The 25303-nt window shown below is 38.0% G+C and overlaps 1 protein-coding gene across 1 annotated transcript in view; it reads left to right on the top strand.

Moving 5' to 3' along the window:
- Nucleotides 1-25303, top strand: part of LOC124555527 (phosphoglucomutase) — a 37438-nt gene that overhangs the window by 7650 nt on the left and 4485 nt on the right. The window contains exons 7-10 of the mRNA XM_047129480.1: nt 11136-11246; nt 15432-15572; nt 19911-20094; nt 25156-25284. Coding sequence (XP_046985436.1) covers nt 11136-11246; nt 15432-15572; nt 19911-20094; nt 25156-25284 — 565 coding nt within the window. The remainder of the gene's footprint in view (nt 1-11135; nt 11247-15431; nt 15573-19910; nt 20095-25155; nt 25285-25303) is intronic.

The raw sequence follows: 25303 nt of genomic DNA, 5'->3' as shown, positions 1-25303 counted from the left end.
CACTCGTTTGCTGCTACAGTTGTCTTTGTAAGCATGTGTCCCTAGGGAAAGTGGAAGGTAATTACATCCACAGAATAGATTTTCTCAACACTGACAGCTGTTGTTTGAAGTGGCTGATACTGTAGGGATTTCAGGGATTTGATGAAGAATATTATAATTGGTCTATTTTCCTGTTGGATTCACTTTTTCTGCCAGTATAATAGTTCGGTGAAATAATTTTAATTATACTGCCAATGATGTCTTACTCCTGTGAGAAATAACACGGCCTTGAGATACCTTTGGTTTCTAATTAAAGTTCAGTTCTTTTTGCTATAGGTTTCCATTGTACTATATTAAGTTCAATTTGTGTTAATACTGGACTGTGGAAGTATATAAAGTTGGAATAGAGCTCATATAGGACTGTAACAGAACAATTTTTGTTTTCTTCATTTTTTAATTCAGAGTGATAAAACTAGACTGCACTTGACTGTCACTTTTGTACTTTGCTTACTAAGAGCTCAGAAATATAAAACTAGCTCTTATTTTTGGATCTTGGATAAAATATATAATAATTTTCACATTAATGTAAGAAATTTGTATAATTTTTTTAAAAATGTGATTCCAACTACATATTAACCCACCAGAAAGAGACAGAAATGACAAACCATCAGTCTGGTTGGAGCCCAGACAGTGAGCACATCAAAATAATCATTTTGAGCACCAGAAGATTATTACTGTGGCAGTCTTTGAAATATTGTCATAAATAGAATCTGTAGCACAACTGAACACTTGAAAATGTATTTTGTACTGATATGTTATTATGGGGACACCCACAGAGCATATATAGTAAAAATCAAAAAGTTCGTGAAACTTAGTGTACAAATTGTGATAGGATGATCACCAACTGGGATTTCATACTCCTCAAATCAGTAACTCTTGGACTGCAGCGGTGATTTTGAGTACTGTGCAGATGAAAGCAACCCAGTAATCAGTGCCATAGCAATACCAGCATTTTTGCATTGTCGTATTTTGGAATGTCTTTTACTAAACGGTATGAGATCATCATATTCAGTATACTGCTACAGAAACCACTATACAGAGGATATAGAAAGGAGCCTACAGAAATTAATTAATAAAAATTCCTCAAATGTTAGACTGGCACAAAGATTGTAGCTGTACAGCCATCTTTCTACTTTATCTGTGACAGAAATATTGACTCTAGTCATAAAATCATCCAGGCAGACAGATGACAAAAGATTCATTGAGGTTGCATCTCACTTATGTGTATCACATGGGAGTGTTCAAAGCATTCAGGATAATATTTTGAAAATGTATCAGATTTATTTAACACAGGTTTCCAGCAATGTAGTTTACTGAACAAAAAAACTTAAATGGCAAACAATCCCTTTGCAATAGCAGACATAGATATGAACTTTATGAAAACTATGATGAAACCTGACATTCCTCTACGGCTCTAAAGTGAGACAAAGGATTTGTTAAATAGAACATAATACTTTGTCAAAAGATGTGGGATTTTGCATTGTCAAAAGCAAAAGAAAAGTGCAGTTACTGTTTTTGTTGAGCAGCACTCGTTTATTATAAATTCATCCAAGACGGATAGACTATGGCCAAAATAGTTTACTGCCCGTGAGCATCATCTCATCACACATATAATACTATCTGAAGAAAACATCCAAAGAAGTTCACAGCAAACAGTGGAATTTTGCTGCAGGACAACATCCTTGCATTAATGATTAAAATCCTTTGCTTTCCATTGATGAGTTAACTTGACAGGCACCTGTGCTCCCCAGGGTACTGTTGGTAAGTTTAAGCATGGCCTCTGGGTTTTCCTTGAGCACTATTGACGTTGCCATCCTTCGAGCGCTATTGACAGTTATAGTCATGTCACAGCTCAGGGCCCTATGTGCTGTTGATGCATTTAAGCATACATTAGACTTTGGTTGTTATTATTCATCAGGATTGGTATCACAGTGTTTTCTTGTTAACTATTTCACTGAGGAACAGATCATGGAGCTACTGATGAGCAGCAGTGAGGATGAATTAGTCAGCGTCAAAATAGTTGTAGATGTCACAGTTTACATGATACATTTCCTTGGGGAAAAAAATTAGTTTCAACTGCATATTATACATTTGATGATTTGCCTTCCGGACTTGACTGTCAGTTAGGCTGTGATTCAAGCATTCCGTCATTCTTCATGTAAGATACTGTGTGCTGACAATTACACAGACTGTAAGTTTGATGTGCTGTGATGTCTATTTCTTTTGTGAAGTGCATGAAATTAAAAATGCAGCACACATCGCTTCAGACACACTAAAATAATAAATGGTCATTTATTACAGATATTGCCATATTCATATACCAACAAAAAATATTCATACACCTTGATTTCCAGTGCCTTGAAAATTTTCTTGCATAGCTGTACACAAAACACTGTTTTCATATGTTTCCATAATCAGTCCAGGCTCATATGCACCATGTCCTTTGTGGCAGTCAATGGACGAATGGTGGCGCCAGAAAGCACACAAGAAAGGGCGAACATTTTGGACTATGTATGCCTGATTCTGAAAGCTACATTAAAGTTATGAAATATTACTAACTGCATGACAGAAGTATGCTATCCATTTCCGATAGACAACAAGTTATCAGAAATTTAAGGAATGCATTGCCAAATTTCGTAACAGGATGAGAGCTGTTCCATAGATGCACTGTTTACATATTGTACTTACTACGGATATGCAATGTGTCCTCTTCCAGTGATTAAGAAGTCAGTTAATGTGGTGAAAAATTTTCCATGAGACTATCAAATAATCTCATGATACAATAAAAGTTTTTAATGTAGTTCAGAATGATGTCACAGATGGTTAGTGTATTTTGTTCGCCATGCGAAATGACAGGATGATCTTAACTACAAAACACCACAAAAGAGAACTGTGTCATTGATGGCTTTCATCCCTCAGATGTAACAAAATAGTAAAATCTGCACATGTACAGAAAGTAACCATCAGCATATGATTCAAAAATATCAGCATAACTAAAACCAAATGTGTTCATTTCTTTGTTTATTGGAGCAAATAGCACATGAAGTACAGAAGGTATTATTGATGTATAGCTATGAAGGAACACAACTACTGATTTATATTGAAAGTGACACATAACAGTCAGAATGGGCTATCAAAATGGCATAAGAAACCATTGGAGAAAAAAGCAGGTTTTAAATCTGTGGTTTTTTTAATAACAGTTAAATTACTGACAACCCTCAAAGTCGGAAACTAATTTTTACATTCACAATTATATTCCTCTTGGTGGTGACAAATCTTAGTGACAGGAGACATTGCAGATAGCACTCCAGAAATATTCAGTACAGGCCAAGACAGGTCGTTCGAATAGCGTCAGTCATGAAAGAAGCCCAGGTGCATGCTACTTAGCACAGGTAGATTGGGTGATAACAACACAGCATTCGGTTCAGCTTGTTTCAAGCATGTCTGTACCAGCCAAAGGGTTAATAGTCCACAATGAGACCTCTTTGAAACACTGGAAGGTTCTAATAACACTGCCACATATGAGTATGTGGCCTCTCCATGTCCTTCACATTCATCACTCAGTGATGCTGTTCACGTCCCATATATACCCTACCAAGCCTGATAACAACACAAATGCACTCTGGTGACCATTCTACCTGTCACAGAGAGTAGCAACTATACTAAGTTACGTACCCACCATTGGTGCGTACATGTATGAAGTTACACTGACATCTGACCACATGTTTTTGGTGCTTCACATTTTTTGTGAGGCAGTGTAGAAGTGGGTAAATGATAGTGGTACCAAAAGTATCCTTCACCACACATTTATGCTATGCCCTCTACTAAGTAAGGAGGAGCTAGCGAGACAATCCAGATTTATTATTTTAGTTTCTTTCTGTTACCCTTATTATATTTCTATGGCAACTATATTACCAATTTAACAAATGTGAAGGGTGTGCTTGAGAAAAGGCAAATGAGATCCTTATTAGATTTACATATTACCTATGTACTAATTTTAGATCTTCATCTCTAATTATGTTAATAATAATGTTACTGATAACTTTATTGTTGAGTGATTAAATAATAATGACTATAGGAGCAGCAGCACCTGAACTTATGTAAAAACTGTAACTAATGAGCCATAAACAAGTGACCTACTTTGGACATGCCGTGTATCGAACTCTTTGTTGGGAACATAGGGAATCATATGCAATGAGAAATCGTTAGACTTTAGACACAGTGACGAGGATGCAATCAGAAAAGAAGTTTGACGTCTGTAATGAGGAGTGGCTGTCCAACGCCATAGTGTCTTGGCAGGTTCCACCTTGGTTTCACCACATGTTGAAGACACTCACCACAGCACTGCTTGAACATCAGACAAGTAGTCAAGTCGTGCAGTTTATGAAATGCTCGTGCCAAGCCTATGGGCCATCACAATCTGCCCTCAGTTGATCTCAGATCGCATGCCTTCCCCATTCTATACATGGGCAGTATGTTCGCTGATATTGCATGCACCGTGCATGTGTGCACTAGCAGTGATTCCTCGCCAGGTGATGCAGCTATCGTCTGGACAGTTTTATATCGATTGTAGGTCAGTGGTTGTAATGTTCTGGATGATCAGTGTATTCTACCATAGTATAGTGTCACCACTGATGAGCATCTTATATTTTGAATGAGAATCCTAAGAGCATACATTAGTGTATTCAGCTTTTTATTTAGATTGGTAAGATGTATCTCCCACTTCAAATCCTCCTGAATATGCAAGCCTAAAAATTTTGCATGACTGACACTTGAGACGTTTTTTCCTTTAGTGATGAAAACAAGGTTTGCAGGATTGAAATTTTTCGTGGTCTGAAAGTCATCTACCACATTTTTTCAAAGTTTACAATGAGCCTATTGGTCTTGAATCACTGTGCTATGCTATTCATAACTGATGTTGCAGTTTCTTGCAGATTTTCCTTACTGTGTGATTTAATTAAAATATCTGCATTGTCTGTAAGGAGTACTATGGTTCCATCATGTATTTTATCAACCAAGTCATTGACATAAAGCAGAAATAGGACAGGTCCTAGCACTGACCCTTGGGGACTTCAGACTTTATTTTTTTCCTGCAAAAACAAGAATTTTTTTTATGTTTCACTCTCTTTTTATTTTACTTCTGTAATTTTTCGTTGATTTTTGAGGTAGGATTGTATCCATCTTTCAGAGTGGCATTTAATTCCATAAATTAACTTACACAAGTGAATTTCATGATCAGTAACATCAAAGGCTTTACTGAGATCAAGATATATTCCAGATACATGTTGTTTATCATCTACTGCTTTTAATATTTCGTTTAAAATGTCAGTTTGCTGACTGGGTTGAATTTCCATTTCTGAACACATGTTGTGGGTCATTTATCAACATTTCTTTATTTAAGAAGCCTGCTTATCTTCTAAGGAACTTTTTTCAATAATTTTGTTGAAGGCTGACAAAACTGAAATTGGCCTATAATTGGAAATTTCATATTTTGTACTCTGCTTATGCAGAGGTGTTACTTTTTTGAGACTATTTGCAAATCCACCACTCTCAAATGATGTATTCACTATGTCTGCTAGTGGCTCCACAATAAATGTTGCACTACCTTTGGTGATAGCAACTGATACATCATCAGCACCCATAGAATATTTATTACACAATTCTTTAATTATTTTTAACAATTCCTCTGGTGTCTCTGGATACATAATAATGTATTTGCTTGAATTTTTTGATCTGAATTTACTGTCCACTGTCTTGCTATGTGTCATGATGTGTATTTATCAGCTGCTGTGTTTTGTTTGAGAAATAATGGTTGAATGCGGTAGCCATGTGTTTGGGATCAGTTAGCTTTTTGTTACTCATAATCAGCTGTAAATTACTATGATTAACTGACCTTGCAGCTGTTTATCTTCTTATAATTTGCCAAGTTGCTGTAGTTTTATTCTTGGGATTACACATAATTTTATCATTTTGTAGTTTTTGTTGCTTTTGAAATAAATTGTGTTAGTATTTGTTTCTATCTTTTGAAATAGGTATCAATATCAGGACTACTATTTTTCTTGGAGTACTCATACAGTCTCCTCTTATTTTGATGTGATATTCTTATCCCTTTCATAATCAACTTGTTTGTTTTTTGAACAGAGTTAATTGTTGTTTTCTTGGGCAAAGCTATTTTTTTAAAAAATGGCTTAAATGTGGCCATAAACTTACCATATTTTTCATTGGTATCATTACAGTTGTATGCGAGGTGTATTCAAAAAAATAAGGCAACTATATTTTTATGAAAAAATATTCATCAATATTCATGTTGTCCCCTTCAAAGTAATCCCCTCAGATACAATACACTTGTGCCAAAACTTCTTTCAATCCTCAAAACACTTCTCATAAGCAGTTTTTGGTACAGCATTGAGTACTTCCAGCGATGCAGTTTTTATTTCCTCAATCATTGAAAATATTCGTCCTTTCATAGATCTCTTCAGTTTTGGGAACAGGAAGCAGAGAGCCAAATCTGGTGAATATGATGGGTGAGGCATGATTGTCATGTTGCTTTTGGCCAAAAACTCCCTCACAAGCAACGATGAATGAACAGGTGCATTGTCATGGTGCAAAAGCCGTGAATTTTTTTTCCATGATTCCGGACATTTTTTGCATATTGCTTCTCACAAACGGCGCACAACATCAAGTTAATACTCCTTATTGACCGTATGACCTTCAGGCAAAATTCATGACGCACTATGCCACGGTAATTGGAAAAAACAGTGAGTAAATCTTTGACATTTGATCGAACTTGGTGTGCTTTTTTCGGTCTTGGTTCTCCAGGATGCTTCCATTGGGACGACTGGGCTTTGATTTTCACGTTATAACTGTAAACCCATGTTTCGAACCAGTTATGACCCTCTTGAGCAAATCAGGATCATCATTGACGTCATTCAATAGCTGCTGAGCAAAGCTTATGCGATGGTTCTTCTGATCAAAATTGAGAAGTTCTGGAACAAACTTCGCTGACACACATCTGGCACCCAAAACATCCAAAAAAAATTGCACAACACGAGCTGACCGATATGACAACATCCTCAACTACTTCTCTTATGGTAATTCAATGATTTTCCAAACCAATTTTCTTCACAGCTTTGACGTTATCATCTGTTGTTGATGTGCGGTGCATCCAGAGCGAGGTTTGTCATTGGCATCTTCTTGGCCATCTTGAAAGAGCTTGTCCCACTTGTAAACATTTTTTTAAACTTAGAACAGACTCACCATATGCCACTGTCAACCTTTCAAGTGTTTTATAGCACTTGATTCCATTTTTCACACAAAATTTGATGCATATTCTTTGCTCCATTTTTTATAATAATTGAAAATTGCCGATCACATTAAAACACATTCAACTTTTCGATCTGTCAAAAACGAACATAGTATGCTGTACACTTGAAACTGTGAACATATGTTTGGGACATGTGTACCAACATAACAAAAAAATAAAAAATAAATCGATATTCAAATGTACGTTGTGCGCGCAATTTGAAAAGTCACTTTACTGTTCGAACAGCCCTCGTACATCATTCCAGTTTTTACTCTTCAGGGGAAAACAAAAATATTCCACATTTTCTGTATTGAAAACTCCTAACAGTGCATCTTATTCCATTGAGTTTTTGAGTTTCCTGCAGCATTCATTGTAAGAATTTGAGCTTAGTGATCAGGAAAACCTGTGTTTACCACTTGTATGTTATAGGCAGATTTGCGTGTATTTAACAAAATCTGGTCTGCAGAGGTTGTTGTTTTTTTGAAATAATCGTCTTTGAATTTATTGGATTTTGAGAAATTAACATTGAAGCCACAACATACAATTATATTTTTATTGGGAGAGAGAATTTCTTCCAAAAGTTCCTCCATGTGGTTGTGAAATACTTTTTTGTCTCCATCTGGTGACCTGTGCACACAAATAATTGTGTTTTGTCTTGATATTTCAACTATAGGTAGTTCTAGATCTTTTTCACTGGACAGATAATGGTACTTACAAGGGAACCTCCCCATTGCACCCCCCTCAGATTTAGTTATAAGTTGGTACAGTGGATAGACCTTGAAAAACTGAACACAGATCAATCGAGAAAACAGGAAGAAGTTGCGTAGAACTATGAAAAAATAAGCAAGATATACAAACTGAGTAGTCCATGTGGAAGATAGGCAACATCAAGGTGAGTATGAACTTAAGAGCGCCATGGTCCCATGGTTAGCACGTGCAGCTGTGGAATGAGAGGTCCTTGGTTCAAGTCTTCCCTCGAGTAAAAAGTTTAATTTTTTATTTTCAGACAATTATCAAAGTTCAGGCACTCACACATAATCAACTTCACTCTCCAAAATTCTAGGACATGTTCAGATTTGCTTGGACATGTGCAGGATTTGACAGTCTACACACAGAAAAATTTGAAAAAGTTAAAAACTTTTGTTTTGACAGAGCACAGGGAAAACTGTGCGACTGTGAAACTGTTGCATTCATTTGTTGCAGTTTATGTGACAAACTCTTATGTTTTCATCACTTTTTGGGAGTGATTATCACATCCACAAGAAAACCTAAATCGGGCAAGGTAGAAGAATCTTTTTAACCATTCGCCAAGGGTACAAGTTAGGTGGGTCGACAACATATTCCTGTCATGTGATGCATATGCCGTCACCAGTGTCATATAGAATATATCAGACGTGTTTTCCTGTGGAGGAATCAGTTGACCTATGACCTTGTGATCAAATGTTTTTGGTTCCCATTGGAGAGGCACGTCCTTTCAGCTACTAATCACACGGTTTTGTGGTGCGGTCGCAAAACACAGACATTAAACTTATTACAGTGAACAGAGACGTCAATGAACGAACGGACAGATCATAACTTTGCAAAAATAAAGAAAGTAAAATTTTCACTCGAGGGAAGACTTGAACCAGGGACCTCTCGTTCCTCAGCTGCTTGCGCTAACCACGGAACCACGGCGCTCCTGAGCTCACATTATCCTTGATGTTGCTTATCTTGCGCATGGACTGCTCAGTTTGTATATTTTGCTTATTTTTTTCATAGTTCCACACAACTTCTTCTTGTTTTCTCAATTGATCTGTGTTTAGTTTTTCAAGGCCTATCAACTGTGCCAACTTATAACTAAATCTGAGACGGGTGCAATGGGGAGGTTCCCTTGTTAGTTACGTTGTTGAATTCAACAGTTGTTCATGTACTGAGCAGGATTGCTGTCACAATGACACAGTTATCAGCAGAATAAAACTAATCTGTTTTGTGATATTTTATACCACATGACTTTGAAAAGCAGTAAAAGTGAAGGCTTGAATGTAAAACTAGGTATGTTTTACTCAATGGAAATCAAAACACTGAGAGTCCTAGTAGATATTTTTTTGTAGTTTTTCCTTCTCAACCCGTCTATTGATTCAGGATTCCTTTTTTTATTTTAAAAAATAAATTTTAATCCTATTTTTTCTAAATACACATTGCACACTGATTTCAGTTTGATTAATTTCCTTCACGGTTTTATTCGCTATCATTACTCTTATATTCACATTTTGCACATGTGGCACATGCATATTTACAGTAACAGCACACTTGAAAGTAACACCCATGTTGGATGCATCTGGAACCTTCATATGTAGCAACACTGCCTCAGTACTGTGGAGACTAATCTGTATCCAAGTTTGCTGTTGAAAGATGACAAATTACAGTGACTAGATTCTTCTGTGTGGGAAAACTAATAAAATTCTACCCTATAAGACAAATGTATTTTGAATTACACTGAGGTGACAAAAGTCTGGCGATAGTGATATGCATGTATACAGATGATGATAGTATCGCGTACACAAGGTATAAAAGGTAGTACATTGGCAGAGCTGTCATTTGTACTCAAGTGATTCATGTGAAAAAGTTTCCAACGTGTATGGCTGCACAACGGGAATTAAGACTTTTAATGCAAAATTGTAGTTGGAGCTAGAAATATGGAACATTACATTTTAGAAATCACTAGGGAATTCATTATTCCAAGATCTGTAGTGTCAAGGGTGTGCCAAGAATACCTAATTTCAGGCATTACCTCTCACCAATGTCAACACAGTGGCTGACAGTCTTCACTTAATGGCAGAGAGCAGTGGTGTTTAGTTCTCAGAACTAACAGACAAGCAGCACTGTGTGAAATAACTGCAGAAATCAGTGTGGGATGTACGATGAACGTATCCATTAGGACAGTGCGGTGAAATTTGGGCTATGGCATCTGACAACTAACATTAATGCCTTTGCTAACAATAAGACATTGCCTGCAGTGACTCTCCTGGGCTCGTGACCATGCTGGTTGGACCCTAGAGACTGTAAAACTGTAGTCTGGTCAGATGAGTCCAAATTTCAGTTTGTAAGAGCAGATGGTAAGGTTAGAGTGTGGCACAAGACTCCATGATGCCACGGACACAAGTTGTCAGCAAGGTATTGTGCAAGCTGGTGGTGGCTCCATAATAGTGTGGGCTGTGTTTGCATGGAATGGACTTGATCCTCTGGTCCATCTGAACCAATCATTGACTGGAAATTGTTATGTCCGGCTATGTGAAGGCCATTTGCAGCCATTTGTGGATTTCATGTTCCCAAGCAACAATAGAATATTTGAATATTTTTGTATGGCGATGTGCCATGTCACTGAGCCACAGTTGTTTACGACTAGTTTGAAGAACATTCTGGACAGTTTCAAGCTTTCATGATTACGGATGCCTCTAGAGGCAACATGGCCCATTATTTCTGTAGGGGACTTCCAGTGACTTGTTGAGTTCACGCCATACTGAGTTGCTGCACTACTCCTGGGAAAAGGAGGTCCTACATGACATTAGGAGGTATTTGATTACTTTTATCGCCTCAGTTTATGACTAACTACAATAATTTGATGCCTAAGCAATTTTTTTGTCACATGATTATTTAGCATATGTGTTATCTGCAGTGCTTGATGATTCTGTGGCCACATTTGAAGTAATCTGAAATCAAAGATCTTGAATGCCAGTCCATTTTTTCCCTGTTAGTGTGCTATTGAAGTTTCATTTGTGGTTCACAATTCTGAATGTACTGTTTATCTTTACAGAGTTGGCAAGAAGTTGGGTAAAGATGTTTATGAGGTCCCCACTGGTTGGAAGTACTTTGGTAACTTAATGGATGCTGGAAAACTGTCACTGTGTGGCGAAGAAAGCTTTGGGTAAGTTACTGTCTAATTCTGAAACATGTTAAAAAGAAACAGGATGTGAATATTAAAACAGAGTGGATGGGTAGGAAAGAGGGGGGGGGGCAAATTTGTTTGGTACATAGCCCTGTGACTGCAGTAAAGAAATACGCACAGGTGCATATTAGAGGAAACCATGACATAAAAGATTATTGTTCTTGTGCATGTCACTTTGTCACTATAACATTTTTGTCCTTGACGGTTTAGGATGTCTGCATTATCTGCTTGCCAATTATTACTTTACATCTCATCATTTGTGACAGAATACTTAGTGGTAAGACACTGAACTCGTGCTCAGAAGCATGGCAGTTCAAATCCCTGACCAGCCATCCAGATTTATGTTTTCTGTTATTTATCTCAAATGTTGTGTTGGTTTCCTCAAAATTGCATGGCCAATGTCCTTCCCTATCCTTCCCCAATCTGAGCTTGTGCTCCATCACTATACAAGGTAGCAGCAAAACACACTCACTGTTGCCATGTGGGTAGCATCATAAGTAGCAATGAGTACCAAATGAACTCTTATTGTTAACAGGGTTCATGAGGTAGTACTGCATTTCATTCATGCTGCTGCATTTGCAAATTTGTTGCTACCCAGCATTCACTTATGTTGTACATTTGTGAAGAGAGTAGAGATTTTCATCACATAGTCCTGCTGTTTTAATTTTTTATCTAAGATGATTGGGGTTGAAAATTCACAAATTCAAGCAAAGGGAGCCATATACAAGATGTACGAATTTCTTTGTGACCTTGAAGACAGTGCCGGAAGATACAAAATCTTGTCGGCATCACAGGCTGCAGCAGCGAAGATGGGCAGTGTTCCATTGTAAACCATACAGAGTATATTTGCAGAAGCACAGGCAGTGGAAACCTGTGTTCAGGAAGTAAAGTTTCAATCCCTGAGGAAAGATATTAGTGGCAGAAAAAGCGTCACTTATTTGGACAGTTTCCAGAAAGACAGTTTTTCATCACACTATATTGATTTTTATAACTGTGGTGAGTATCCTACAAGACAAAAAATAGCAGATGCTTCATATGACAAGATTACTTTCACAGGGTGCCGCCATTCTGAGATCTTTCATATTAGAATACAAAAATACAACAATGGAAGACACATTCTGATGGAGAGATCTTGTATTGTAGCAACTAGGGAAACTGTTCAGAGAAAAATGCACAAAATCAGAAAAGAAAAGCATTGTTGCCCTATTATTTATGTTGATGATGAGACCTGGCTAAATCAAAATAGTGCCAGAAAGTGCATCCATGATCCCGATGTCGTGGCCTCCCCATGTAAGATACGGAAAAACTAGTAGAGGCCAATCTCGGGGAAGATCATTTTGGATTCCGTAGAAATGTAGGAACACAAGAGGCAATACCGACCCTATGACTTATCTTAGAAGATAAGTTGAGGAAAGGCAAACCTACATTTATAGCATTTGTAGACTTAGAGAAAGGTTTTGACCATGTTTTTTGGAATACTCTCTTTCAAATTCTGAAGGTGTGTAAAATACAGGGAGCGAAAGGCTATTGACAATTCGTACAGAAACCAGATGGCAGTTATGAGTCAAGGGGCATGAAAGAGAGGCAGTGGTTGCGAAGAGAGTGTGACAGGGATCCCCGGTGTTATTAAATCTCTATATTGAGCAAGCAGTAAAGGAAACAAGGAAGAATTTAGAGTAGGAATTAAAATCCAGAGAGAAGAAATAAAAGCCTTGAAGTTTCTGTCAGAGACAGCAAAGGACGTGGAAGAGCAGTTGAATGGAGTGGACAGTATGTTGAAAGGAGTATACAAGATCAACATCAACAAAAGCAAAACAAGGACGATGGAATGTAGTCGAATTAAATCAGGTGATGCTGAGGGAATTAAATTAGTAAATGAGACACTTAAAGTAGTAGATGAGCTCTGCTATTTGGGCAGCAAAATAACTGCTGATGGTCGAAATAGAGAGGATATAAAATATAGATTGGCATATCAAGAAAAGCTTTTCTGAAAGAGGAAGTTGTTAATGTCGAGTATAGATTTAAGTGTCAGGAAGTCTTTTCTGAAAGTATTTGTATGGAGTGTAGCCACATATCAAAGTGAAACATGGGTGGTAAACAGTGTAGACAAGAAGAAAATAGAAGCTTTTGAAACATAGTGCTACAGAAAAATGCTGAAGATTAGATGGGTATTTCATGTAACTAATGAGGAGATACTGAATAGCATTGGAGAGAAGAGGTATTTGTGCCACAAGTTGACTAGAAGAAAGGATTGGTTGATAGGGCATGTTCTGAGGCATCAAGGGATGACCAATTTAGTATTAGAGGGAAGTGTGGGTGGTAAAAATAGTAGAGGGAGACAGAGAGATGAATACACTAAGCAGATTCAGAGGGATGTAGGGCGCAGTAGTTACTTGGAGATGAAGAGGCTTGCACAGGATAGAATAGCATTGAGAGCTGCATCAAACCAGTCTTTGGACTTAAGACCACAACAACAACAGAATAGGTTAAAACTAACATGCAAAGCAGAGTAATGCTTTAATGGTCAAAGAATTGAAACTGAAAGAGATTCATAATTTAACAGATGGGCAGTAACAATATATCTGGCTGTAATATACCTTTGAAATCAATGAGAATACTGTGTTGTTTCAGAGCCATAATAAATTGTTAATAAGTCATTACCTGCTTCTGGATATAAAATCTTTATTTCAGTGTGCTATCTGCTGATTTTAAATAGCATTTCAAATTGAGCACCTTGTAATGAAATGTGCCAGACAGCATTGTCTGTGGTATAGTTTGCCAGATTTGCCTCAACCTACAGGAACAGAAGACTTCCGGCTTGTGATAACTGAGGTGTGCTGAAAGGAAGTGTGCAGAAAAGGTGGAGGGAGGACCTTTTACACTTGTCCCATGAGCCACTACTTCCGCTGCTCCCTAGTTTAATGACTTTGTCATTCATGTGATGTTGAACCCTAATTTTCTCACTTCCTTTTTGAAAATACTCTGACCATTTCCTTATAACAAATATCCAGGCAAGATCTCTCTTACCATTTTATTAACTGGCGCATCATTTGATACTGATATTGCAAGTTAGCAGCTGAAGTATTTATTATCGAATGGCTATTTCAGTCATGAGATCTTTAGCTACATATCTATTGCTCTCAGTGTAGCCTTACAAACAGTTGCTATATGACGTGTGGAATGTGTGACTGTGCACTTCCTCTATATAGTAAAGGAGATAGACCAACAGGTTCGGTAAGAGCAGTATAATGAGGCAAGATTGACATTGCCTCCTCATTGTAAGAACTGTGATAATCTGCTGCCCTCTGAAAAGTGAAAAAAGATTGAGGGGAGAGAAAATGTACGTCCTCTTTCTGCAAGTATCAAAAATACTGGAATAAATATTTTAAGGTACAGTATGGTACAAATTGCAGGGAACAATTCTCATACGTCAAAGGCTCAATAATAACAGAAGACAGTAAAACACTACCCGCTCAGATAGCCGATTGCATTAAAGTGCTCGCTTTGGGACATGGGTAGGCGCACTAGTCCCAGATCAAATCGGCTCTCCAGATTAATGATGGGGACTGGAGAGCTGGCCAGTCTGGGTGTGTTTTTTAGGTGTTTTTCCATATCCACCTAGGTGAATATTGGGCTATCTCCTCAGATACACAATGTGCAAACATTTTGTAGCACGTCACATTTTATAATGCAGAGGAGCTGGCTGTAGCTTTAAAAAATCCCTTTCGGAGTGATGATCCCATAATAATAATAGTTTATATATGATTAAAGTGGGTGGTCTGCAAAAATAGATGAAGTACCATACCAATCCAGAGCCAACATTGGCTCGGTAAAGGATGCGTGATAGGAACAAAAGAAGAAAGGATTAAAACACTAAAAAGTATACTTCCAAATCTGCAGCAGATGTTTGCAAAATATTGTGTATGTATTCCTCTTTGTCATTAGTATTTATTATATATAAGGATTTAAAACTGCAATTGTCTTGTTACTTTGAAGGGGACTTCATTGTTGCAATGGATGAGTAAATTTTGGGATTGATTTTAGCATAAGGGATGCATGGCAGGAATAAAATTTGGGTGTACTTTCGGATAAAAGAAAGTATTCTGACCTGTGTATGTTTTTACTAGAATATAAGTTATAAAGCGAATTATTGCTTTGTTTCAGGACAGGCTCAGACCACATCCGTGAGAAGGATGGGGTGTGGGCAGCTCTTGCCTGGCTTTCAGTTATCGCAAATTTAAAAAAATCAGTAGAAGAGATTCTAAAAGATCACTGGGCAACATATGGACGAAACTATTTTACTCGGTAAACTTCTTTTATTATAATAATGCTGTAATAAGTAAGTCGGTTGGCCTGGTTTAGTTTTATACTGTCAGCTCAATGTTCATTTTGATAAAGCAGAAATGCTTCAGCTGTAGTTGAATTTTGCACTGCTAGAATTAATTAGTGAGACATGCCAGTTTACTTCATTATTTTGATATTTGTAGACAAGTTAGGAAATTACATTGCTATTTGTGGTGATGCCTGCTTTGATACATGCACAACTGCAAGATACAATGTTTAATTTATTTTTCACTTGTTGGTGTAGTGTTTAGTGTTATTGTGACTAATAGTGCAGTTTCAGTTTAAAAAATTCTTCATTCTTAGGCTAAAAAAAGAAAGAAAGAAAGAAAGAAAGAAAAATATTACCTGGAACTAGGAGTGAGAGCAAATTTCATCTCTCTCAATTTCACAGCAGTTGCATTAAGCTTTAAGAAGCCAGGGTTTTCGAGCTGTGTGCTGGCCATTGTCACAAGTGCTCTACCAGTGTAAGGTTTGGACATGCTTACGTGTCCACAGTAGAGCATGATGATGGAATACTGTGTGTACAGCATTGGTGTAATCGCTAAGAACATGTGAATGGTACGATTTCTATGAAACAAATCTCAGCCACAAGGTGAGCTGCACACCAATGAGGTGGATGCTATTGATACAAAACAATTGGTAGTGGACAATCCCTAGGAATCCTGCTGCCAGTAAAAGACAATCCTTGAGGCTCCTGCTGTATTCTCGTTGTATTAAGGTTGCCCAGGCCTTGCACTGATCATTATTTCTCATGCATTTTGTGGACTCAATACGGGTCATAATAACTGAAAAAACTACCAGGAACTAGGGTTGTAGGCTGTAATGAAGCTGTAACACCCCACGTATAGAGAATTCAACAGCAGAGCCCTCTTGGTGAAAAATCTGTTACAAAAAGTGGTACAACACATATTTTGTGTAATAATACTTACATTGTCAAAGAGAAGAGATTTGCAAAATTACCTGAGGGACCGATGACCGTCGCAGTCTGGTCCCTTTAATCCCACGAACCAACCAACCAACCAAAATTACCTGTCTTCTACACACCAAGGACTGGTAAGAACTCTAAAATCTATGAAGTATGTTTATAATGGAATGCCTCTTGGGCTTTCTATAACTTGCAATAAAACCTGCAACCTTAAGAGAAAGAGAGGTAGGTGTTCCAGGCACAACACCTGCTGTCAGTAAGAAATAATAAACCATGTTGCAACACTGCACAGGGAATTTTCTTTGATATTTATAAGTGATTGGAACATTTCTAGATTGTTGGCAGTAGTAATTTTAAATCTCACTTAAACTTTGAAAGGTTCATATTAACACCAGCAGTTGCTGCTTTCACTGGTATCACAAGAAATATCTTGGAGTTAGTGGTGAACTGTTGCCTGATTTAGACATTAAAATCAAAGTATCTCAATAGGTACTATCAGTATGAACACAGAAGGTTTCACTCCTCACTTTACATTATGCTTGATTATGTATTAACCGTCCGATAGTTACATTTTTTGTTTTTGAGGAGGCTGTCTTCAATACTACATGCTGGTGTAAGATATGTAGACAGTACCACAAATGGTATTTCCTTGTCCAAAGTATATAATATCCAACAAAAGGAAGCCTGTGCCTTGCCTTTAATTTGTAGATGACTTTTCTGTTTTGAGCCCCTCTTCCATCACTCTTACAAAAATTTATCAGTGACTGCTGACAGTGAAGTTAGAGAAGTTTACGGAGAACACAGGTTGTAACTTTTGACTCAGGAATAGGTGTGTTTATTTTAATAAAAGTGTTTTAAGCTTTCCTGAATGAAAGCCATTTGAACAATTCTAAAAATTCAGTGACATATCAGGGATTTAATTGCAGTGATAAACTGACTTGACTACGATGTTTAAAAGCAACAGCTCTGACTGCGATCAGTATTCTTGAGTGCCACATTGTGTGAGACAAAGGGATTGCTGGTCAGTAGTTTTCAGTATGCAACTTTTAAAGAAGATTCATTTTACAGTGCAGAATTACATGCTCTGAATGAACGCATTGGTGGATAAAATTATTGAAACTTTTGCTCCGATTCCTGAAATGGGAGTGTGTGCCTAAAAATCATCTTCATGTGGGAGAATGACTGGCTGGAGATGGCAAACAAAGTTTTTTCCTCTGGACCTACCTTTTTCGGCTGTTTTGATGAATGGAGTTTTCCTTATACTTTTATGCCTGATGAAACATGACCATCTCCTCTAACAAGAGGATAAAATGGCAGGTTGTTCTTATAGTGTTACTGACTAAGCAGTTCAGTTCATATTTTAACTGAATGTCTTATACAGGGTAATTTTTTTTCACCATGTACGAACTATAGGGATTGATTGATAAGAGGATATGGAACATAAAAGTCTCACAGAGACTGTGGTCTAATACACACTGTTCCATGCAGCCACAGTTACAGTGTGTGTAGAACATGGTTTCCATGTGCCTAAACGCATGTGTGTATGCGCTATAGCATGTTCTGCCTCACACATTCACATTGGCCAGGCTGCATCCGAACAGTTCAAAGGGAGCATGAACATGCTGCTCCAGTGTCTCCACATCTGGAATGGGCTCTGCATACACAATACTTTTGAGATAGCCCCATAACCAGAAATCACATGAATTGAGATCTGGTGAATGAACAGGCCATGCAACTGGACCCGCTTGTCTGATCTATTGACCAGGGATCCATCGACCAGGGAAGACAAGATTGAGATGCATCTGGACATTAATGGCGAAGTGGGCTGTAGCACCATCATATAGCACCCTTATAGACCTTCGTATCATCAGTGGCACTTTTTCCAGCAAGAGAGGCAAAATTCACCTGCAAGAAACACAGATAGTTCCAGCCTGTTAGGCAACATGAAAGGAGGACTGCTCCCAAAATAGGGTTACCAATTATGCTGGCCCACACATCCTGGCTGCACCGATGCTGATGATTCTCTGTCACCATATCATAGGGGTTCTCCATATTATCCCATAGATGACTGTTATGTTATGAAAGTTGAAGATACCACTCCATGTAACGGTGGCCTGATTTGTGAATAGGATGGTTGACACAAACCCCAGAATCGTGGTTACCTGGTTAAGAAACCAGTGACAAGCGCTCCCGATGTGGAAAGTCTGTCGCTAGTAAGCCCTGCTTACATTGTAAGTAGTAAGGGTAGTAACGATTGTCGTGGAGAATGTTCCACACGGTCATCTGTCTTACACTTTTCTGGTGGACCAACTGCCTGATACTGACACTGTGGTTGCCTTCAACAGTGTTAATCATGTTTTCCTCCAAGTCTGGTGTCGTAGCATTTCAGGTAAGCCCTTCATGATTTCCTGTTTCCTGAAATGACCCACTCTCAGACAAACAGCGAAACACTGTTGTAAACATTGAATGCTGCAGTTGTGGTCGGTATGGATGGGTCTCATGATACAACCTTGCTGCCTGCTGCTCGTTGCCATTTGCCTTTCCATAAGTAAACACCACGTCGGCCAGCTCTTGGTTCAAATACGCAACTATCATGTACAATGCTTTTTCACATCCACTACAAGGTGAGGTAAGCCACCAAGGTAACTGAATCGGACTCAATATTACCAATTCCTATGGCAGGAGAGGGTGCTAGGATGTGACGTATGAGGAACAGTACCACCCTCTAGAAGGAAACCATGCATACTGTAACTATGGCTGCATGGTACAGCGTGTATTAAACCACAGTCTCTGTAACAAAATGACTCAATAAATGGTCTCTAGCATGAAAACCATGCATTTCCAGAAATAAGTTCATTAGAACTTTTTTGTTCTGTATCCTCTCATCAATCAGCCCTAGAGCTTGTACACGGTGGAAAAAGTCATCCTGTATTTAGGCAAAATAGCAACCGCAGGTTTTTCGAAGGAATGTGACCTTAATTTAAAGTGAGGATGTGTAACAGAATTGTAAAAGCCTTTTTTGGGTCTGGTGTTCTTAAATTGATGGGGATAGGATGTTAACATGTTTGCTGGGGGTCTGCCTCATTTAGTTTTTTTATTTATTTTTTTTTTTTTTAAGTGCTGTGCCAGCCACATTTATGTGACACATTACTTTAGCTTTTTTAGATGATGTGTATTTTCAACACGATTTTAACACAATTTTTATGATGTGAATGAAATTATTATAGTTTTAATTTAATTAGGTGTGTGTGTGTGTGTGTGTGTGTGTGTGTGTGTGTGTGTGTGTGTGTGTGTGTGTGTGTGTGAGAGAGAGAGAGAGAGAGAGAGAGAGAGTCAATCAGTCTTCATTACTTTTTATGTTAAATTATTTGTAGGTATGATTATGAAAACTGTGAAAGTGATCCTTGCAACAAAATGATGGCAGAATTAGAAGCCCTGGTTACATCTGGAGCCTTCAAGGGCAAAGAACTTTCCTCCAATGGAAGGAAATATGTTGTCAAACTTGGTGACAATTTTCAGTTCACTGATTTAATTGATGGGAGTGTTGCAACCAAACAGGTAATAAAAAGTTGTGTAAACATAACTATATATCTCTCTTTAGCTTTAAAAATGTGTGCTTGCCAGTTTCAATCACTGGCTTTCAAACGTAACCTTACCATTTTTATCCTTCTTTGTATTTCATACAGTTCTCTCAATTACATGCACATAGTGACTTCAGCATTTGTAATGTTACTAAGATAAGCTGAAATGTTCCAACCCATATTTTATTTTTTGTGACTGAGTAGGAAGAGTTAAACACTGCCACTATTTATTCCTGTATTTTTGTGTGTCAGTAAAACTCACAGGGTAAGTAACTGTAGCAAATAGTGATGTGTTGGATTACTTGCAGCTGCAGACATAACCAAAGAGATATGCTGTAAGAAAACTGTCAGCTAGAAGTAAAAGTGATGGAGGAACATCAGTGCACAGATACTTTATCACATTACATTACATCAGAATATTCATCCTCTAAGAAGACAGTAACAGTACTTGGTATTCTGCACGATTTATTTGCAGTCACAGCTACACAAGTCCTTTACAAGATGACTGATTCCAACACATGCGGCCATAATCAAACCTGTATTCATCACGAAATGATCAATCTAAGTGACAGCATGACTGAAATCCTTGGGCAGTCACCACCTTTCTCATTCAAAAAATATTTTTCCACTTTTGATTAACCAATTGCAGATGATGATCCAGGACCATTTCACACACTGATGAACTGAAATAATTCAAATATGCTATTACTAGATTTAGAAATTGATGAGGGCTTTGGTATCTGATTATGGGTTGTCATATGTGTGAACAGTAGGCAGGAACTAAGCTGCTCATGGATCAAACATTGCTGTTTAGTAAAGTTTTTATTCAGTCATGGTTTTTGATTTGATTCAGGGTGGTGAACACTTTATACTGAGGTGACAAAATCCGTGGGATAGTGCTATGCACATATACAGATGGCGGTAGTATCACTTACACAAGGTGCATTGGTGAAGCTGTCATTTGTACTCAAGTGACTCATGTGAAAAGGTTTCCAACATGGATGGCTGTGCAACGGTAATTAACAGACTCTGAACACAGAATGGTTAGTAGGAGCTAGACACACAGGCATTCCATTTCAGAAATTGTTAGGATATTCAATATTCAGAGATCCAAAGTGTCAAGAGTGTGCCAAGAATCCCAAATTTCAGGCATTACCTCTCACCATGGACAACACAGTGGCTGGTGGCCTTTACTTAACAACTGAGAGCAGCGGCGTTTACATAGAGTTGTTAGTGCTAACAGATGAGCAACACTGTGTGAAATAACTACAGAAATTAGTGTGGGACGTACGATTAATGTATCCATTAGGACAGTGCAGAAAAAAATGTGGTGTTAATGGACTATGACAGCAGACAACCAACATGAGTGCCTTTTCTAACAGCACAGCATCGCCTGCAGTGCCTCTCCTTGGCTTGTGATCATATCCGTTGGACGCTAGATGACTGGAAAATCGTGTTCTGATCAGATGAGTCCCAATTTCAATGGTAAGAGCAGATGGTAGGGTTTGAGTGTGACGCGAACTCCATGAAGCCATGGACCCGAGTTTTCAACAAGGGACTGTGCAGACTGGTGGTAATTCCATAATGGTGTGGGCTGTTTTTACATGGAATGAACTTGGTCCTCTGGTGCAACTGAACTGGTCATTGGCTGGAAATGGTTATGTACGGCTACTTGGAGACCATTTGCAGCCATTGACGGACTTTGTTTCCAGACAATAATGTCATGTCACGGGGCCACAATTGGTGTGGAGAACATTCTGGACAATTCAAGTGAATGATTTGGCCACCCAGAGTGCGCAACATGAATCCCATCAAACATTTATGTGGCATATTAGAAAGGTCAGTTTATGCATAAAATCCTGCATCAACAACACTTTCGCAATTAAGGACTGTCTAATGGTAAGGTGACCACTGGTGATAAGTGGGAAATCTGGGTTCAAGTCTTGGTCCAGCACAGATTTTCTTTGTTGTCATTCCATTATATACCTGATGGTTGCCCATATTCACAATTACGAATACATTTCACGTATTTCATAACGGCTTTAGTCATCACAGGAATGTTCCTTTGGACATGCATGCATGTCCAAAGGAGCATTGCATTGAAATTCAGAATAACACAGGCACTTCAGTACCATACTTCTCAGTGATGGTGCATGTTTGTGCTTCCACTCAGCTGAATGGCACTTTGTTTCAGGATTGTGAAACAGCATCCATTGTCGTTGTTGAAATTAAAGTGCTACTCAAGTCGTCATTGTGTATCAGTATCACCTGGCAAAATGCCTCACACATAGCCATGAGGTCATAGGGCAGTATTCATGGCATCTGCCTGGAGGACACTTCCCATATTTTCAGGTCATAACGCAGGACTGTGCACAGATCCCACAAAATACTTTTCACACTCAGTCTGTGATCTTCCAAAACAATAGTTTTCACTCATGTGACCATGTTACCAGACCAGTTGCTGTGAAGGCAAAATTGTTTTCTTCTTTGAATTTTCACACCCATGAATGCACATCCATGACACTGTCACCACACATCTATCTCAACTGGCCATGAATTTCAACTGGTATCACACCTTGCAAGTGGAGGAAATGAATGATTACTCACTGTTCTTGTAATGGAAAAATCATTCGTGTTATTAAAGTCACTCCTCACTCACAGCCTATAATCATATTTGCAGTACAGTGCTGCCATCCGTGTCTTTCACACACAAAAAGTCCATGTCGTTTAAGCAAAATTGAAGGTTTCATTCTGCTTCTGGTTTTGAGAAAGAAAGTCAGGGACCTCAAAAGTTGAACACACCTGGTAGTGCATGCTCAGTAACTGAGTTCCTTCCTAAGTTGGTCAATTATTCTGTGTCCATTCATGTCTTGACCTGTTTAGTAATAACCATTCCTATGTAAAAAAGAAGCCATGTAGTAAACTTTTAATTGTATAGGACTTATATAATATATATATAATTATAGGATTTATTACTTGTGGTCCCAGCAAAATTGAACCTCCTGAAGGTAAGTGTTGGTCCGACCTTCTGTCCCTTTGTAATTTTAACACTTTTCTCAACTGAAATATCACTTATTTTACCCCTATAAATACTTCATATATGTGAAAAATGCCAAGTTGAACTGTGGTCCATATTCCTTATTAAATTTTAAGTTTCTCTGTTATTGGAGGAAACCATGATTGCACCAAAAGGACTATTGCCTAGTGAAGCACATTGGTATCCAAATCAACCTCCCACTTGATTACAGATTTACATTTATTCCAAACAGTTAGAAGTTTGCTTTGAACTGGCACTACTCTTTACTGCTGAAATAATGTTACTGCTACTGTTCTCAAGATTATGAACTTGACACTCAACTGAAAGGTTCTTAGCTATGATTTTATCTGCTTAAACTGTTATTTTAAATGACGAGTTACATTAGTATTCACGTGAAAAGAAAGAACATTTGTCTGACAATGTAGCATCGTTTTTTTGTGAATGATTAGATGTATAGTTTTTAAAAGTTTGCCACATTACGTGCCTGAAGATGAAAAATTATTGTAAAAATAAAAGAACACTGACTGGAGATGATAAGAGAGAATAAATACTTTTTGTTCTTTACAGTAAGAGCTGTCTGAGTGGAATATTTGCTTTTCCAAAACTTAACCAGTTTTTCCCCAGAATAGTCTTTGCTTGTTTTCTACTTTAGTAGGCTTTCAACAGATAATTGTTTCTTTTGAGAGGCAGCAGCTTTTTTCACCAGTGAACAAAGTTTCTTTAATTTAAAGTTTTTCTCAACGGTTATCTTTCTTTTCACATCCAGTGTGATAATTGCAAAATTTGGAGAAGAGTGATTTCGAATCTGTTGCAACCAAGCTCTGAGAAGCATACTGCAGAGCCCTTTTCTGAACCATATGACCAATTCTTGACAATGGTACAGATAGAACTGACTAGTACTTGAAGTAGAAGCAGGATTGAAATAGCTCTATTTGCATTTTACAGCAAGATTCTCGGTTTAATCGAAATGTGTTGACAGGTTATGTTTTCTGATCGCTGTAGTATGGAAACTGCAACCAATACTACATGGCAGGTGTTCGTGAGCATAAACAAATGACTTTGACCACCTGAGAGGTGTGGGGCGATGCCGGGGGATCAAGCCCCACCTCCTTCTGACAGGGCACCCAGCCTATACCCGTGTTCTTTGTTTCTGCGAAAGCAGAACTGACATGTGGTTGTAGGAATTGCTGATCCATTCTGGTGTTGTGAGAGGCATACTCAAAATCTGCAATGGATCAAGATCAGTGTTTTTAGTCATTTTAGAATAAGAAAAGAAAATGAGCTATGCACAGAGCGAAGAAAAGCCAAGTGTAAAAAGCAATTGATAGTGGCTACCGTACAGTTGCTTGCCAAGGTTGACAGCATTGTAAATGAAGTTGTTCAGGCACAACCTCTACCGTTACCTTGTGCAACAATCGTTCAAATGTTCCAAATCTAAAATTACCACATTAAAGTGGTGTAATTTTTCAGAATACAACATGCAGCTATGTGCATTTCATTGTTCTATTGTGGTATGTCCCACAGCTGAGTCCTGCACTGCCATACACAACTTGTACCCACTCATTGTTTGACGTGGCTCCAGAGCATAACTTACAGGAGTACGCTGATAAGTCACTGTGTTCATGCAGAGGTGTGCTATTTATTTTGGAGACACATTCCTACACACATTATCTTTCCTGTTTGGCTTTTCCAGATGCTGTGCTATACCATTAATCACAAACTGATTACTGTTTCAATGTTTACATTGAGAAAATAAAGCAATTTCAAACCATCCCTCGTGAAATTGTTCATCTGGATACAGTTAACTATGAAACAACATTTGTTATACATAAATTTGCATTTTGAGGCAGAATATACGTTGTGTTTGTATTTATAGCTAATGTGAATTTTCAGGTCTCTAGTAATTATGAATATGTGATAACTTTCACAAATAAGTTATTAATATTAGCCAAGTTTTCCTTCCACTGAAATATGATGTATTGTGTGTTGATGTCTCCATAGGGAATCCGTGTTCTTTTCGAGGATGGGTCACGTATAGTGTATCGTCTTAGTGGTACTGGCAGTAGTGGTGCTACTGTTAGAGTGTATATTGAGAGCTATGAGCCACAAGCATACACAGAAGAGCCTCAGGTAAGTAATATATTTACTA

Source organism: Schistocerca americana, chromosome X, assembly GCF_021461395.2.
Source record: "Schistocerca americana isolate TAMUIC-IGC-003095 chromosome X, iqSchAmer2.1, whole genome shotgun sequence".
In the NCBI taxonomy this organism is placed as follows: domain Eukaryota; kingdom Metazoa; phylum Arthropoda; class Insecta; order Orthoptera; family Acrididae; genus Schistocerca; species Schistocerca americana.
The sequence above is the reverse complement of the archived record's forward strand: the minus strand, read 5'-3'. Positions and strand labels throughout refer to the sequence as shown.